This window comes from Mandrillus leucophaeus, unplaced genomic scaffold, assembly GCF_000951045.1.
Source record: "Mandrillus leucophaeus isolate KB7577 unplaced genomic scaffold, Mleu.le_1.0 Scaffold87, whole genome shotgun sequence".
In the NCBI taxonomy this organism is placed as follows: domain Eukaryota; kingdom Metazoa; phylum Chordata; class Mammalia; order Primates; family Cercopithecidae; genus Mandrillus; species Mandrillus leucophaeus.
The window spans coordinates 2,989,918-3,008,775 of record NW_012109474.1 but is presented as its reverse complement, the minus strand read 5'-3'; the positions used below and the strand labels follow the sequence as shown (position 1 = coordinate 3,008,775).

Sequence of the window (18,858 nt, the reverse complement as noted above, 5' to 3'; positions counted from 1 at the left end):
TTCAATCACTGATACCCTTTCTTCTAGTTGATCAAGTCAGTTACTGAAGCTTGTGCATTTGTCACGTAGTTCTCGTGTCATGGTTTTCAGCTCTGTCAGATCATTTAAGGACTTCTCTACCTTGGTTGTTCTAGTTAGCCATTCGTCAAATCTTTTTTCAAGGTTTTTAGCTTCTTTGTGATGGGTTTGAACTTCCTCCTTTAGCTTGGAGAAGTTTGATCGTCTGAAGCCTTCTCTCAACTCGTCAAAGTCATTCTCCATCCAGCTTTGTTCCATTGCTGGCAAGGAGCTGTGTTCCTTTGGAGGGGGAGAGGTGCTCTGGTTTTCAGAATTTTCAGCTTTTCTGCACTGCTTTTTCCCCATCTTTGTGGTTTTACCTACCTTTGGTCTTTGTTGATGGTGATGTACAGTTGGGGTTTTGGTGTGGGTGTCCTGTCTGTTTGTTAGTTTTCCTTCTAACAGTCAGGACCCTCAGCTGCAGGTCTGTTGGAGTTTGTTGGAGGTCCATTCCAGACCCTGTTTGCCTGGGTGTCAGCAGCAGAGGCTGTAGACGAGTGAATAATGCTGAACAGCTAATGTTGTGCCTGATCATTCCTCTAGAAGCTTCATGTCAGAGGGGTACCTGCCATGTGAGGTGTGAGGTGTCAGTCTGCCCCTACTGGGGGGTGTCTCCCAGTTAGGCTACTCAGGGGTCAGGGACCCACTTGAGCAGGCAGTCTGTCCATTCTCAGATCTCGAACTCCATGCTGGGAGAACCACTGTTCTCTTCAAAGCTATCAGACAGGGTCATTTAAATCTGCAGAGGTTTCTGCTGCCTTTTGTTTGGCTTTGCCCTGTCCCCAGAGGTGGAGTCTACAGAGGCAGGCAGGCCTCCTTGAGCTGCAATGGGATCCACCCAGTTCAAGGTTCCCTGTTGCTTTGTTTACCTTCTCAAGTCTCAGCAATGGTGGGCATCCCTCCCCCAGCCTCGCTGCCGCCTTGCAATTAGATCTCAGACTGCTATGCTAGCAATGAGGGAGGCTCTGTGGGCGTGGGACCCTCTGGGCCAGGCATGGGATATAATCTCCTGGTGTTTCGTTTGCTAAGACCCTTGGTAAAGCACAGTGTTAGGGTGGGAGTGACCCAATTTTCCAGGTGTTGTGTGTCATGGTTTCCCTTGGCTAGAAAAGGGAATTCCCTTCCCCTTTGCGCTTCCTGGGTGAGGTGATGCCTCGCCCTGCTTTGGTTGTCACTTAGTGGGCTGCACCCACTGTCCTGCACCCACTGTCCAACACACCCCAGTGAGATGAACCCGGTACCTCAGTTGGAAATGCAGAAATCACCTGTCTTCTGTGTCGCTCACGCTGGGAACTGGAGGCTGGAGTTGTTCCTATTCGGCCATCTTGGAACCTCCCTCTCTTTCAGCATTTTCACCACGTTTGTTATGTACTGTCTTGTATAAACTTTCCTCTTCAAGCGGGGATGCTCAGAAAGCTCACACAGCAACTGGCTTTTTATTCTACAGCGCCATACTCAATATATGTTTGAAAACATACTGGATTTTGAGTGCTAGGCTTAGCTTTGTAGGATATGTGAGTGGTTGAAAATGGTGCACATGTCTCTGAAGATTGGAAAGTAATCTGTAATAATGTAAATGAAGTTCATCTACATGATTCTTAACTGAATAGCTGTTGTGATCATAGCTAACAACATATACAACATGTGTGCCCTATGCATTGCTAGGCACTGTTCCACCTGCTTTCAGGGATCATTACATTTAAGCTTCACACTAACCTGATAAAATAGGTACTGCTGTTTTCCCCCCATTATATAGATGAGGGTACTGAGGCCCAAGGGGACATGAAGTGACTTGCCCCAAAGTAGACACCCAGCTGGTAAGTGACCATGTCATGATTCAAACCCAGATCTGCCTAGCCTAAAACTCATCCTTTTAATGCTTAAGCCAAATAATGGTGCTAAGCGTATATGCTTGGGATAGTGAGTGAAGATGCTTGTCCATGTGGATAAAAACAATAAGAGTAGGCTCTGGAGAGGAGCAGCAATGATGAGTCTTGCAGGGTGGGGAGGATTCACGTGGGCAAAGAAGAAAGGTATCCCAGTTGATAATAAGAATGTGCACAAAAACCTCAGGCACAGAACGGAAGATGCGAGACGGCTCAGGTGCCTGCACATTGGTGTCTTTTAGTCTATGCCTCACCCCTGACTTTAGCTCAAGAGTGCCTGATGAGCTGTAACTCAGTGGCATCAGGTACTTCACGTGCTGCAGGAAAATATTCTTTTTTATTTCTTTTTTGTAAATGTGGCGACTCATCTCTTGTCTTGCTTTTTTTTTTTTTTTATTTGCCAGCTTTGACCCAAAGAGAGCAGTGCAGCAACTCAGAGCCTGCGGGGTGTTGGAGACGATTCGAATCAGTGCAGCTGGCTACCCATCCAGGTAACTAACGTGCCCGCCAGCTGCCTCCTGGGACTGCCCTAGAGCAGCCAGAGTTTGGTTCCCCAGGGAGCCCTCTTGTATACCGTCATCCAGAAACAGATCCTTCAAAACAGTTCTCAAACACTGAGGCCCAAGCGGGATGCTGATGGAAATGAGACTCTCAGATGAGCCTGAAAAAGTGGGTGAGCCTGAAAAAGTGGGAAGGTTAGCAGTCATGTCCACTTGGCTGCTTTTCTCTAAAGTCCTTTTCAGATTTCAGATTTTTGGCATTGGTGTAAGTGATAAGCTAGCTAGAGTTAAAAAGAGGATTTCCCCTTCTCTCAACTCCCACCTTGTTCCCTTTACCATTCCCCCACCCTTTGTCACAGTGGGAAAGTATACATGTTTACCATCTTAACCACTTTTCAGATTTTTTCAATAGGTTTTTTTGGGGGGAACAAGTGGTGTTTGGTTACATGAATAAGTTCTTTAGTGGTGATTTCTGAGATTTTGGTGCACCTATCACCCAAGCAATGTGCACTGTACCCAATGTGTAGTCTTTTATCCCTCACCACCGCCCCCCTTTCCCCCAAGTCCTCAAAGTCCATTACATCATTCTTATGCCTTTGCATCCTCATAGCTTAGCTCCCACTTATGAGTGAGAATGTACAATGTTTTGTTTTCCATTCCTGAGTTACTTGACTTAGAATAGTGGTCTCTAACTCCATCCAGGTTGCTGTGAATGCCATTATTTTGTTCCTTTTTATGGTTGAGTAGTATTTCATATATACATACCACATTTTCTTTATCCACTCATTAACTGGGCATGTGGGCTGGTTCCATATTTTTGCAATTGCAAATTCTGCCACTATAAACATGCATGTGCAAGTGTGTTTTTCATATAATGACTTCTTTTCCTCTGAGTAGATACCCAGTAGTGGGAGTGCAGTGGCGTGATCTGGGCTCACTGCAACCTCTGCCTCTTGGGTTCAAGTGATTCTCCTGCCTCAGCCTCCTGTGTAGCTGGGACTACAAGTGCACACCACCATGTCCAGCTAATTTTTGTATTTTTAGTAGAGATGGAGTTTCACCATGTTGGCCAGGCTAGCCTCAAACTCCTGACCTCAGGTGATCCATCTGCCTTGGCTTCCCAAAGTGCTGGGATTACAGGCGTGAGCCATCATGCCTGACGCAAATGGTAGATCTACTTTTAGTTCTTTAAAGAATATCCACACTGTTTTCCATAGCAGTTGTTCTAGTTTACATTTCCACCAGCAGTGTAAAAACATTCCCTTTTCACCACATCCATGCCAACATCTATTTTTTGATCTTTTAGTTATGGCCATTCTTGCAGGAGTAAGGTAGTATCCCATTGTGGTTTGGATTTGCATTTCCCTGGTAAATAGTGATGTCGAGCATTTGTTCACATGTTTGTTGGTCATTTGCATATCTTCTTTTGGGAATTGTTTTCTCATGTCCTTAGCCCACTTTTTGATGGGATTTTTTTTTCTTGCTACGTTAAGTTCCTCATAGATTCTGGACATTAGTCCTTTGTTGGATGTATAGATTTCGAAGATTTTCTCTCACTTTATGGGTTGTCTGTTTACTCTGGTGATTATTTCTTTTGCTGTACAGAAGTTTTTTAGTTTGAGTTCCATCTATTTATCTTCGTTTTCATTGTGTTTGCTTTTGGGTTCTTGGTCATGAAGTTGTTGCTTAAGCCAGTGTCTAGAAGGGTTTTCCCAGTGTTACCTTCTAGAGTTTTTATGGTTTTTATGGTCTTACATTTAAGTCTTTGATCCATCTTGAGTTGATTTTTCTATAGGGTAAGAGGTGAGGATCCAGTTTCATTCTTCTACATGTGGCTAGCCAATTATCTGAGAACCATTTATTGAATAGTGTCCTTTCCCCACTTTTTGTTTTTGCTCTGTCAAAGATCAGTTGACTGTCTGTATTTGGTCTTATTTCTGGGTTCTCTATTCTGTTCCATTGGTCTGTACGCCTGTTTTTATACCAATATCGTGCTGTTTTGGTGACTATGGCCTTACATACAGTTTGAAGTTGGGTAATGTATTGTCTCCGGATTTGGGGATTTTTTTGTTTGGTTGGTTGGTTAGTTGGTTGGTTTTTTTGTTTGTTTGTTTTGCTAATCTTGCTTTGGTGATGCAGGCTCTTTTTTGGTTCCGTATGAATTTTAGGATTCCTTTTTTCAGTTCTGTGAAGAAATATGGTAGTATTTTGATGGGAATTGCATTGAATTTGTAGATTGCTTTTGGCAGTGTGATCATTTTCACAATATTGATTCTACCTGTCCATGAGTGTGGGGTGTGTTTCCATTTGTTTGTGTCGTCTATAATTTCTTTCAGCAATGTTTTGTTTTTTTCCTTGTAGAGGTCTTTCACCTCCTTGGTTACCATCTTAGCCACTTCTAAGTGTACAGTTTAGTGGTATTAAGTACATTCCTTTTTTTTAATGCTACCATCACCATCATCCATCTCTAGAATTCTTTTCATCTTGCAAAACTGAAACTGTGGAATTAACAATATTTCCCTGTTCTCTCTCCCCCAGTCCCTAGCAGCCACCTTTCTACTTTCTGTAAATCTGGTGATTCCAGGAACCTCATATAAGTGGAATAATACAGTACTTGTCCTTTTGTGAGTAGCTTATTTCAGTTAGTATACCTTCGAGCTTCATCCATGTTAAAGCGTGTGTCAGAACTTTCTTCCTTATTAATGCTGAGTAATATTCCATTGTATGGATTTATCCCATTTCGCTTACCCATTCATTCCTCAATAGACTCCTGTAACTTTTAAATTAGAATGAAATCTGTGGTGGGAAAATAAAATTTCTTTGAGTTAAAAAATAACTATCATGCTCTGATTTGCCTTGCGGATAAGCTACTGAACCAGTCCAGAGCTTGTTGGAGCTATGCCAACACTGGATCCCCTCTGGACACTTCCCTGAAATAAGGGTGAAGGGTGGCTGGTGACCCCACTAGCTCTTGTGAAATCACACTTTCTACCAGCGTCATGTAGACCAAACATCCGCCATTAATTGGAGCTGAACTGAACAGTGTAGCAGCCCAGAGCCCGTCCCACTGGGACCCTCTGTCCTAACAACTTGCTCGTATCAGAAGGTGGAAGGAACCAGAAGTGGGAATGAAAGGATGTGATATGGGCCTCCCCTCCTCCCTGTCTTCTCTCTACCTGGCACTCTCCCACTATAGCGGAGGAACCATTTCATATGCAGTGGTTAATTACCCATAAACAACTTAACCACAAACAATTCCTAAATGTTTGGCCTGAGAAGGAAGCTGCTGATGGAATTAGGAATTTACATTTGACCTGGAAAGTACAAGAGCTGTCAGTAATCTGCAACACCCAGGCAGTTCTTCAAAACCCAGCAGGTCCCAGCATTGTTCAAGATGAACTGCTCTAGCTAAGTTGAAGGCTGTTATTTTCTTTTCAACCACATCTGTCCCTGCTTAGAAAAAAGGACAGAGAGTGTCCTAGGGCTGTCTATCATTTTTTGACCTTAGGGTCTGAACACAAATAGCTAACAACTCTGTTAATGAGGTGGGCCAAGCTTGTCAACTTAGATGAAGGCCTGGCACTCCTTTTCCCAGTCTGCCCTGCAGTCTCCTACATCAGCTTTTTGATCGAGGGGATGGGGCTCAGGCAACGGGTGTAGTAGTTCAGTTTTGAGTTCAAACCACTAGTCTGATGAATTAGATTGCTTTTCAGTGCCTGCTTACAAGCCCAGGGTTCAGATCAGACATATCTTCATCCAGTTTAAGAACTAGGAAAGGACCTTAAGGAGCTGCGGAGCTACTTGTTTTCAAACCATCTTCCACAGGCAGCTGGCTGCACTCCTGGCTCCTGGCTCTCGTATCTGCCAGGCTTCCAGGAGAGGACATACCTACAGAAAACATTTCCTTATCCACCGTTTCTCAGAACTGTGCACTGCAACCCATTTATGGGTTAGGATATCAATTCAATGGGTTGTATCAATGAAAAGAGTCAAACTATAGAATACTTGAAGACATTTCTTCTGAGCCAAATATGAGTGACCAATGGCCCATGACACAGCCCTCAGGAGATCCTGAGAACATGTGTCCAAGGTGGTCAGGCCACAACTTGGTTTGATACATTTTAGAGAGACATAAAACATCACTCAACACATGTAAGATATACAATGGTTTGGTTCAGGCAAGTGGGACAACCGGAAGGTGGGGGCTTCCAGGTCACAGGCATATTCAAAGATTTTCTGATTGGCAATTGGTTGGGATATTATCAATAGAAAGGACTGTCTGGGTTATGATAAAAGGTGGCGGAGACCAAGGTTTTGTCATGCAGCCGAACTCCCCGGGTATCAGGCTTCAGAGAGAATAGATCATAAACGTTTCTAATCAGATTTAGAGTCTGTTCTATCAATAATTCCAAAGCGAGGAGGGTATAATGAGGCATGCCCAGCTCCCCATTCCCAGCATGGCCTGAACTAGTGTTTCAGGTTATCTTTGGAATACCCACAGCTGCAAGAAGGGATCCATTCAGATAGTTGGGGGCTTTAGAATTTTATTTTTGTTTTACAGTTGTGACCAATATACTGTTTTTGGTTTTTTCAGGAAATAACTTGGGGTGGAAAATGGGAGAGAGCAATTTGGGGAGGAAAGGACATTGTGGCATGGTCATATTTCAGTGTTATCTATAGGGATGGGTGCATCAGGATGTAAAGCGCATGTTTACAAGTGAGACACAGACAAGGAAGTGAACTGCTCAAGATTACCAACCTGGTTGGTGGTTGAACTAGGCCTATACCTGCCGTTTCTCTGCCCCAAGCTATGTTGTTGCTGCTGCCAAGCATCTTACTGCTCGTGTGCAGGAAGTGTTACCATCCCAGCAAAGGTTTATCAGAGGAGAAAGGGGTAAAGCGAGATCCTAAGAGACTGCCCTCTGGGGCTGGCTCCAAACCTGAGACTCAGTGCAAAACTATTCCCTCTTCTTTCTAGCTTGTGGGAGTTCAGACTGCAGAGCTGTGGCCTGTCAGAGAGCTGAAAGAGCCTGGTAGTTGAATTCTTGGACTTTGGAGTCAGGCCTGGATTCAAATGTTGACTCCCACACTTCCTGGCTGGGTGACCTTGGAGAAGTAAATTAATCTCAATGAGGCTGGGTTTCCTTATCCTTAAAGAGAATGATCATACTCACTTGGTAGGTTGTTGTAAGGAATTAGATAATGTATCTAGAGTTCTCAGCCAGCACTGGACACTTGAGCATTTAATAAGATATTTATTACTCATTGGGATATGAGCAAGAAGCTACCTCCCTATGGGTGTAACTATCTGGATAGAATGTGTCTATCTCAGCACTTTATGGTAGTGTTTTTGTGAAATCCCAACATGTGTGGCCACCTCAAAAGAGCACTCTGAAATTCCCAGATCTCTCCAAGCAATTAGAAAGCTCAGTTTAAAAAACATGTAAAGTCTGTCAAAACAGACTGGAGCTGAATGTCCCATGTTAAACTGTTGAGGATCACTGTACGAGAAACTGAGGGATCACAGGTCCTCACAACCATCCTGTGCTGTACAGAGCAGAGGTCTGGAGGCGAGCAGAGAGACCCAAGGTGCTCATGGAGGACTTGTCAGGTAGGAGCTGTGAACATTAGGACCATGTCAAGCAGGGGAGAGGAAACAAGGGAAGCATGTGACAATGAGGTATTCTAAGCCAGGTGGAACCCCGGGGACCCCTCTAGTATACAAGGGGCCACAGATTTCACAAAGAACTTTTTAACAGGATGAGTTGTTCAATAATAGGACAAGAGCCTGCACAGGATGTTGCTTCAAGGGTTTCTCCTTAGAGAACGTTAGAGAGGAGCTAGAAGTCCATGGATCTGATGTGGTTAACCATAGACCATGCTCAGGCAGAGGTCTATACACATCTCTGCCACCTCTGATTCACCGGCTGAGCTAGCGTGAAGCCTTGCTGTGTGAAATCAGAGTGATGGTGTGTGTTGTCCACACTCCTACTGGTCTTGCTGTCTCCATGCAAAATGGTCTGTTTTAGAGGGGGAAGCCAGTGGGGAGAGAGAGGGTTTTGCTTCTAGGGGCTCACGTGGGCTCTATGTAGAATGAGAACAGTTTCTGGCCTTTGTGGTGTCCCTGTCTCCTGGGAATCTTTCTCTTCCATGTCTCATCCTGCACTGAGCATCTAGCCCTGTGCTGCTTCCTGGGAGGGATTGAAAGATGCAAGTCATGGGCCCTGCCCAGCAGGAGCTCCCAGCAGGGAAGTGATACGAGATTGAAACAGAACAACATATGTATAACCAGATGCAAGGCTGTAGTGCAAGTGCAGAAGGAGCTGCAGCTTCAATGAGGAGGTGAGACAAGCTGGGCCTTGAAAAGTGAAGAGACTGTCTGCCAGGGAGCAGCATGATGCCTGAGGCTAGGAGCCACAGGAAGTTACAGAAGATTTCTCTGGCCGCTCACTGCCCCATTCCTACTGCTTATTCCTCTAGTTGTAGCATGCTGGGAGACCAGGTATGATTTTGCCTCATCAGAACGTCATTTTTAGCAGCTAAAAGAATGCATTTCCCCAAAGTCTTTAGACCCGTATGGAAAATGGATTCTCCTACTGTTCATTCTACCTCACTGCAAATCAAAGCTGCCAGCAGAGTCAAAATGCCCACAACCCCTGGACTCTTAAGGGGCAGCTGATAGCTGTCTTTTACTGCTATTCTAATTGTTTCAGACTTTTTTCTAGCAGATACTTACAAGTGCATCTGTACCATTTCTTTTTGTAATTACAGGTATTGTGGAAATTGTAGGGAAGGAAGGAATGACTGTATTTCTGGTATCACAGGAACCATTCTCTAATTCTGTGAATTAAATGTGTGGACTTAGATCCAGAATGCTGCCATATCCTCCTGGCATTTGCCATCTTAGCAGGTTTTGCTAAAGGGTCAAAGAGAGGATTCCTTCCCCCAACAGCTATTTGAAATGTTAACTTTTGGAAAGAAGCACTGTGGTTTTGTGTCACTTTTGTTAGTACTGTATTGAGTTGCAGTCGAATCATCTTCACCATTTAATCTAGAGCCTAATCCTTTTCCTCTCACCACAACCAAGCCATAGCACATAGGATGGCATTTACTTTGAGGATGAGTGGGGAGAAGGTGGGAAGCTATTACACCTGTAATATTTTGACTCAGCACCATTGCTTAATCTTCTCCATCCGCCAACCATGGTAACCGTTTGGAGTGACGTCTCTGATTAAAATAATAATGCTACCTAACTGCTTAATCCAGGAGATTGGTGTGTGTCTACTGTATCTGGGGATAAAGCAAGTGAGGTTTAGTAGATACTATGTGCCCAGTAAGGTGTTAGCTACTGAAGGAAATATACAAGTATAATGTGTGCTAGCTTCAATGTGGAGTTGAGCAGTTATTTTATTGATCTGACTTGAGGAGACCCTCATGGGACCAGAGGGACCTGAGTTGGGTGCTGGATAAATGGATAAATTGGGAGTTTTCTACAAAGATTCAGCTCTTTGGCTGCTAAAAACTCAGCACAGTGAAGTGATTCAGCTTTTATTAGCTTGTCAAGTAACTATACAACTTTGAACAGCTGTTTCCAAAAGAAACTTCAATGGCCTTCTTTGATTGAGGGAATTACAATTTATGCCATCTCCAACATTCCTTGTGAGGAAGCAGCCAAAGTGAGGGAGATGGCAAAGGAAAAGAAAATGCGTCATCCCAGTCCTGCAGAAGCCTGTGATGAATTATCCACAGGGCTGCTCCCCAAGAGCCCAAGCAGAGGGCTTTTTAGGCAGAGTTCCTGCATCCAGCCTACTGATGCCCTGGAAGAGGAATTCTCACCCCCCTTCCCCAAATTAATACATGCCATTTGCCACCAAAATTCACCAAGCCAGAGAGCAGGAATGCAGCATTGCAGGACAGCAGTGGCTGCTGGGTGTTCCCTCAGCCTGCCCTCGGGCTTCCCTATCCCTATCTATTTTTATCCTCCCTGAGAATTATGGCTCTCTGTGAGTGTGATTTAAAATGAAAATGTATCACTCAATTTGAAATGCTATGCAGTGGCTAAGAAATATGTCCATTGTTATGCACATAAAGCACTGTGATAAATGCACTGCCCAGGAACAGAGGCTCATCCACCCGTCACCCAGCTCCTGGGTCTCGTGCCTGTGCGGTTATCTGTCTCCCTCTCCAGAGAGTCAGCAGCTTTGTGTCCTGGAGAAGTTGTGAAGCAAATACTGCTTACCCCGAAAAGTGTGTGTGTGGCGGGGGGACTACTTGAATGTATGATGTTTATATAAAAAAAAAAAAAAAAAAAAAACCTCTGCATGAACTTGAGTTCTCCTTCACACCATCCCACCTTTACTTCATAAAAGTGGTGCTTTCTGAAAAGACTTGCACTTCTTCCTCAACTTCCTTCCCCCCAACCCCCTAAAGAGTAAATAGCATAAGATTGGAGAACTAGAGGGAAGCTTTAGAAGTGGCTTGCTTCCTCTCCCTGTTTAATCATGGTTGAATTTAAAACCAATGCACAGTTACTTCCCTTGCTATTAAACATCCCACAGAGGAAGAATAATACAGAACTGATTTTGGAATGATATGAGTCATTATCTCAGGATCTCACAGCTTTTGGGTCTGGCTCTTTTGCCTGAGTTCTGTCTTCGTTCCTTTGGACTGGAGTCTGACCCGGGAGTTCTCACGCAGGGCTACGCGTCAGTCATGAGGACATGCTCAGCAGCCTCAGAAGCTGGGTGGCCTCAGACCTGTTAAGTCAGAGCCTGAGACTGAGCCCTGGACATCTGCATTTTGACAAGGTTTCCCAGGTGATTGAAAAATGCATCCTGCCTTAAAGTCATTACCCTGGAAGCATGTGTTGGCCCCTGGGTCAACTATAAGCTACTTTGTCACATCCAGGCAGTGTTAGGATGGATCGGGTTTTCCTATTTGTGTCTCGGCTCCAGCTCAGAGCCAGTGGGGAGGAATTGTTTCCTTCTCTCTGCAACAAAGTTCTGCAGGCTTCAGTTCTAGGGCCGCTAAAGGGGGCTGGGCCTGTGTTCCCCTAGGAGGCCCAGGACATAGTTGGGGGATAAAGGGAAAGGCAAATATGGAGTGTTTCTGATGGTGTGAGTGCTGGGTGAGCATCTGACAACCTTTGCACTAGGAACCGCTCCATGTGTTTCAGAGCTGAAATGACAAATCGTATATATTACTTTATAAAGGCCACCCACAGACCTCTTATGTTGTCATTATGTTATCTTTTCAAAATTTAGATATAATTTATCTATAAAATTCACCCTTTTAAAGTATGCAGTTTCAGTGATTTTCATTATATACAGAATTATACAACCATCACCACTGTCTAATTTCAGAGTGTGTTTATCACCCCAAAAGGAAACCCTGTGCCCATTAATAGTCCCCGCTCCCAGCCCCTGGAACCTACTTTCTATTTCTATAGATTTGCCCAGTTTGGATTTTTCATATAATTGGAATCATATAATATGTGTCCTTTCGTGTCTGGCTCTTTTCATTCAGGGATGTTTTCAAGAGGTATCCATGCGCAGCATCCATCAGTAGTTTATTCCTTTATATCGCTGAATATTATTTCATCGGATAGACGCAGCACATTTTATATTATCCATTCATCAGTGGATGGATGTTTGGTTGTTTCTACTTTTGGGGAAGAATGCTGCTATGAACACTTGTGTACCTGTTTTTGTGTAGACACGTTTTTTCTCTTGAGGGTATACCTTGGAGTGGAATTGTTGTGTCATATGGTAACACTCTCCTCTTCTGAGGACCTTCCATACTCTTTTCCACAGTGGCTGTACCATTTTGCATTCTTACCAGCAGTATACATGAGGGTTCCCATTTCTATGCATTCTTACCAACATTTGTTCTTGTCTGTCTTTTTCGTTACAGCCTTTCTGGTGGGTGTGAAGAGATACCTTGTGATTTTGATTGGTGTTTTCCTGATGACTAATGATGTTGAGCATCTTTCATGTGCTTAGCCATTTGTACATCTTCTTTAGAGAAATGTCTATTGATCTCCTTTGCCCATTTTTTTATTGAGTTACTTGTCTTGTTGTTGAGTTATAGGAGTTCTTTATATATTAAGAATATGAGAACCTTATAAGACGTATGACTTGCAAATATTTTCTTCCTTTCTGTGAACCATCTTTTCACTTCCTTAATAGTGTTCTTTGAAGCATAAAAGCTTCTAATTTTGAAGAAATCTATTTCTTTGGTTGTGCATTAGGTGTCATAGCTAAGAAACCATTGTCTAACCCAAGGTCACAAAGACTAACATCTGTGTTTTCTTCTAAGAGTTTTACTATTTTAGGACTTTGATCCATTTTGAGTTAATTTATGTATTAGATGTGAAGAACCCAATCTCATTCTTTTGTATTCATTTATCCATTTGTCCCAGGACCATTTGTTGAAAGGATCACATTGACCATTGAGGAAGGCAAGATAGGCAGTGACAACTTAACTTAATGGATAAAGAAATATACCCAAGAAAAGTTAAGTGATCAGATCAAGTCCTCCAGATAGAAAGGGGTGGAGCCACCATACCGCATGTCCGCAGGTTAAGGATGCCTGTCCCTCTGAGCCTTTGAGAAGGTGTCCCTCTCTTCTCTGATTCTGGCCTCTTATGTCCCTTTAGAAGTTTTGTCCATCCCCAGTATACTTCCAAGGGAAACTCTTGTATGCAGTATCATCTATTTCTCTGCTGATTTGTTCCTTCAAAAAGGGAAAGAAGCATGTGTTGCTTGGTGGCATAATAAAGATTATCCATGTCTCAATACCCAGAGAGAGCCTGTTGGTCCTGGTAGGTATGCCTTCACAGCATGGCCAAACAACTCTGCCCCACAAATTGCTACTGGTTTTCATGTGAGACCTTGTAGGCACCAAAGTCCCACTGAAGCTCATAGGTTCCTGTAAGGCTCTTTAACAAGAAGAGAAGCATACTTCTTGCCTTCCACCTCCATGTGACGAGGAATCCTTGAGCTAGGTTGCATGATGGTATAGTGGAGTACCTGAAAGGATGCGTTGACCCACCTCATTCTGACCGGCGGAGCCCTGAGGGATTCTTTATCATTTTCTCGGGTTACCCATCAGGACATCTTTAGAGATTCTTTTTGTGGACTGATGTCATAGAAGTTATGTGACTTAGAGCCTTATGCTCTTACTGGAGGGACTCTAGGGTTTGTTTGATCCAGCCAGTCACCTCATGAGGACACATGCCCAAGGGAGAAGAAGCACAAAGTACTATAACTCTGCAGCTCCATGCCGTCTGTCCACATTGGTCCATCAGGGCCCTTGCAAGCAGGCATGTTCTTCTGCAGAATATTTGCACGTGCAGATGGTTAAATCCAGTGTTAGGCTCTGTATGGGAGCTTCATTAGCCAAACAACATCCCAAAGCTACTGCGCTTCCTGCACCATTCTCAGCAGCTGTGCTACCACTCCCCACCTTGAGCCTGAGGAGCTCATTACAAGGAGACATCTTCCCGGATTGGTGGGTTCTGCTGAATGCCTGCCCTGGTTCATCCCATATTGGCCTTTGTTACTGTCTCTGATCTCGCCCTCTTCCTACCAGGAAGCAGTCACGGGTCCTGAGCTTCTCCCATACACCCAATTGTGACTCCTTGACCCTGCTCCCCAGCAAGCTAGAGGCACTCCAGGTGAAGAAGGCCTTGATTCGGGAGGAAGCATGCCACTGAAGTCCAGAACGCTCAGCCAGGCCCCTGACAAGCAAGTCAGAATCCAGGGAGAGCAGGGCTGAGTAAGAATTACATTCCTGGAGTCACTAGACCTGGGATGAGGGCTCTTCTCCCACCGTTGATATGGAATGAAATGGAAGAGCAGCCAAGCCCAGGATTGGGTGATGGGGTTAAAAGATGCTCCTGGCCAGCGAACCACAGAGCTACACCAAGTGGGAAAGGGTGTCTCCATGGCCACCCGATGAGGGTGGGTGTCATGCTATGGAGGTGATGGAAGTCAAGAAGTTATCCTGCACTAAAACCATGTTCTGGAGTAAACTTTTTACAAACATTTGGGGGCATTTTTGATGTCTCAGTGAATGGAGTCGGGGATAATGATTCAAAGATGCTGCATGGTGTTAGGACTGTCCCACACCCAAGGGTGCTGCCCCAAAGCCAGTAGCACCCTCTGTGAGAAACACTGGTAGCGAGAAAAGGTTTAACATGTTGAATGGTCAGGAGAATACCTGTTTTTAAAACTGTAATTGGCAACCAAGTATAAAGACACCATGACAATAGGGGCTGTAAAGGTTAAACAGGGATCAGAGACAGACTTGAAGGAGGTGCAAGTCTTGCAGAGAAACTGCCATTGCACGAACATACCCACAGCGTGAGGTGGAATGCTCTCTGTCCCGCAGTGGACTCGGGAATAGCTAAAATGCTGTGAGAGGGGGAGATTCTGTCACGGCAGCCTCGAGAAACCCCGGACAGCCCGTGGTCTTCATGAGTGGGCTGTTACAGCTTTAGGTGATTGCAATGAACGCCCACCCAAAGGTCCCCACCAAATCAGAGAGCCCCTTTAAAAAGTTCTATTTTTGGAAAAAGAATCACAATTTCTCTTGAGCTTTACGTTGAAGATTTTCCTCTTAAAGGTGAGGGAGCCTTTCTTGTGAGAGTTTTATCTCTGAGGGTTTTCTCACAGAAATCCACAGAAAGGAGAATTCACATTTGATGCTGGGTCTTTCAGGGAGCGACGCATTTACAGCCCTTATGCCCAGACCCCATAGTGGGCACTGACCTCTCTCGGTCCTTCCTGAGGGTGTCCCCACCCTCACGGCCACCAAGCAATGGTGCTGCTTCTCAGTGGACGGTTTCCCTTCACACAGGAGCTGGCATCTCCTCTCCCCTCAGCCTGTCTGCACACCTTGTCTGTGGTACAGCTGTGTGTGAAGGACACCTTTGTAAGAAAAGGGGAAGGGAGTGGCTTAGGCAGGAAACAAGAGAATTATGGTCTTTGGAAGCTTTGGAGCTGTCCCTACGCCCCATCTCTTGAACTCCCTGGCTACGAAAGCCCTGTGGGTGCTTTTATGACGTAGGTGATGTTCTCTCCACTGTCCAGGTAGGGGAGGGGAGGCATCCGGGCTGGGACTGGCCCCAGTCACACTGCCGGCTGGTGTCAGAGCCAGGCTTCTGTCTTTCTGTTCTCCAGGTTCGTCCTGTACTGGCCTTGATGTCTTTGCAGCCACAGCTTCTCACTCTAGTAATTTCCTTGAGTTATGGATCTGTCAGCAGTAAGAGGTTTTCAAATTAGAAGCATTTAAGGTTTTTAGCCCAGCTAAATGATGCTTTAATTATTTCCCCAGTGAAACTGCAAACTCTTAAGGAGAACTAAAACAAGTGTGTACGCAAATAACCATGGTGCATAATGTGGGCAGTGCCCTCAGAAAGACACACAAAAGGAAAGGGCAGGGCAGCTTTAAAAGGGGAGCCCGCACCTGAGCGTTTGGGTCAGCAAAGCCGAAAGAGTCAAAGAAGGATGGCGAGCACAGGGACCAAGGGGACTCCGACTCTGTGAGGCCCTTTTTCATATGGTTTCTTCCACCTGATTCTTACCCAAATCCATCTTGCCCCAAAAGAAGTGTCTACATTTAAAACTTGGGGGCCGACACAGGAAGAGCCTGGAAGAAATTCAGTGGTGCTGGCGTGTATTAAAAGAAAACGCACATCTCATGGACAGCTTGTCGGCTCTGGCAATCTCTTTCTCAGGCTTCCAGCATTAAGTTGTTCAAGTATGGGTCAGGGCTTAGGAGTGTTCTGGATACTTACTGTACGTGATAAAATAATTAAAACAGCATATAGCTAGGCAAATAACCTTAAATGTTTCCATTTTTAAAGCCGCCTGTTAGAGATAATCAGCGACTCAGTGGGTTTGGTTCACAGTCTTTCCACTACTAAAGGGGCAGGAAATAGTTTCTGCTCGGTGAGTAAAGGGCAAAGGGCAGAGCAACCCTTTCCCAGGCCATAAAACAGAGACCTCGGTGCTCTAAGTGCCCTGCGCCCTTCCTGCTGAAGGGAATCCACATGGACCTGATGTGGATTCCTGATAGCCTGATGAGCAGGGCCTTGTAAAGACTCATGAGCTCTGAGCAGAATACGGGCTCTTGTTCCCGTGTGCCACTACATGCGTGACAGACGGGACCAATTAAAGAGGGAACGGGCATAGGGACAAAGTAGGTTAGTGGTTGCCAGGACCTGTGAAGAGTGGAGAATAGGGCAGAATAGGGTGTGATAGTTGCACAACTTTGCAAATATACTAACAATTACTGTACACTCTAAAGGGGTATATTTTACAGTATGTGAGTTATAGCTCAAACTTAATTTTTTAATGGTAAGAAGCCATTTTACATAGAGAAAAAGGAAAAGGGAGAGATGTCATTTTGTTGTTTGCTCTTATACTCACCCCTTCTCTGAGACCCGTGGCTGTGTTAGATATCTTCCACCAGACCAAGAAAAGTGTTTGCAAAGGAGCGATGAGGAGGGGGAAAGGCAAGGAGCTCAACCTCCATTTTCCTTCTCATCCCAGGCTGCTGGGAGAAACAGGGCCTCCTAGGAACCCAAGGGCCACAATGCTGGAAGATCTGGAACTCTAAGAGGACCTGCTCCAGAGTACGGTGTGCCCCTACTGCCCACCATGCTGCAGCTGAATCCAAAGCTGTATGTGATACTCCACAGTACTTGTTTTTCTTTTTTCCTTTTTTTTTTTTTTTTGAGACAGTCTCTGTCACCCAGGCTGGAGTGCAGCGGCATGATCTCGGCTCACTGCAGCCTCCACCTCCTAGGTTCAAGTGATTCTCCTGCCTCAGCCTCCTGAGTAGCTGGGACTACAGGCATCCACCCCCATGCCCAGCTAATTTTTGTACTTTTAGTAGAGACAGGGTTTCACCATATTGGCCAGGCTAGTCTCGAACTCCTGACCTCAAATGATCCACCCACCTCAGCCTCCCAAAGTGCTGGGATTACAGGTGTGAGCCACCATGCCTGGCCAAACTTTTACCTTGTTTCTTTGGACATTTTTAAAGGGCCCTCTTAAAAGGCAGATGCGCTTCAGGAGAAGGGATACAAGCCACTTACTCTCTTTTAATATCTCAAAATGAGTGAGTTTACCTGAGTTTGAGACGGGAGAGTTCCCTGGCCCCCCCGTCACAGGGTGTGCTATGGGGTTGTGGCTCTCTCTTTGCTGCTGTAAACTCAAACCCCTTATGGAATGGGGAGCAGGCATAAGGGCAGGTGCAGGAACCAGGACAAGCCCTTTTGGGCTCTAGCCCCACAGCAGCATCTAAGGGTGGGAGCCTGCGACTCCTGAAGCCCCAGTGTCACAGTGCTCTTTTAGCTCTGCCGTCAGTGGATGGCTTAAGTGTTAACCAGCTCAGTGCCCGCTTGGTACCCGGGCCCTTGTCCAGGGTCCTGGAAGAATCGGGTCACACATGGACTTGAATGATGGTTCCTGGGGGGTGGTTCTTGAGTGGTGGAGGTGGCTCTTAGCAGGATGGATGGGGAGCTGGAAGCGGGGTATAGAGTGGGAAGATGATCTTCCCCTGGAGTTTGACCATGCAGTGGCCGAACTCCTCTCCCAAGCCCCCCAGGTGAACTCCTCTCAGTGTTCAGATGCTCTTTCTCTTCTCTCTCTCTCTCGTGCTGTTTTGCCATTCATCTGCTTGTCTCTTTGTCTCCTTGTCTGCCTTTGGAGCCTGGGGTTTGGAGTTTATATAGGTATAGGATAGGGGGTGTGGTGAGCCAAAAGGCAACTTTTTGGTCACAAAAACAGGAATGCACATCCTCTTTTAGGGCCACAGGTATCCAGGCTTGAGGGTGGGACCTTTGCCAGGGAACTGTCCTCTTCTATGCAGTATTTCTCTGTCTCCTGTCCATGTCAGGTAGTTGGACCGTCACGTAAATTACTTCCATGTGAGGGGTATGGACAGCACATGCCTCGGAAGATGAGAGTGGGTGCTGCCCGTACACCTCCGCTGAGGATGCAGAGAAAATGGGGATAGGCTGGACTGACCTTCAGAGGGACGTAGAGTGAAAATTCAGTCTCCTTAGAGTGGAGATTGTGCTGAGTCACTACATGACTATATGTGGAAGTTGTTGAATACCTCCCAAAAATTGAGAGAATAATCAGTTTCAGGAGAATGAGTATATGTATGAATTGAGACCACCTTAATGAGAAAGGGACAGACCCTACCTGGGAATAGCAGATTTGCTTATCGAAAAGACTGCATTTATTTAAGTGGAGATCATTTCACAGACCAAGGGGAAAACTTAGCCTTTCTTAAAGATTCGTCTCCCACACAGACCAAAACAGCACTCACCTACATAGGTAGGGGTGTTGTAAATGCTCTTGATTATGTGAATTGCTGGACATTTTCTTTACAGTGGG

General features: G+C 45.2%; 1 protein-coding gene across 1 annotated transcript in view; it reads left to right on the top strand.

Annotated features, from left to right (window-relative positions):
* MYO5B (myosin VB) overlaps positions 1-18,858 on the top strand; it is a 261,230-nt gene that overhangs the window by 133,380 nt on the left and 108,992 nt on the right. Inside the window, exon 16 of the mRNA XM_011969014.1 lies at positions 2,348-2,434. Coding sequence (XP_011824404.1) covers positions 2,348-2,434 — 87 coding nt within the window. The remainder of the gene's footprint in view (positions 1-2,347; positions 2,435-18,858) is intronic.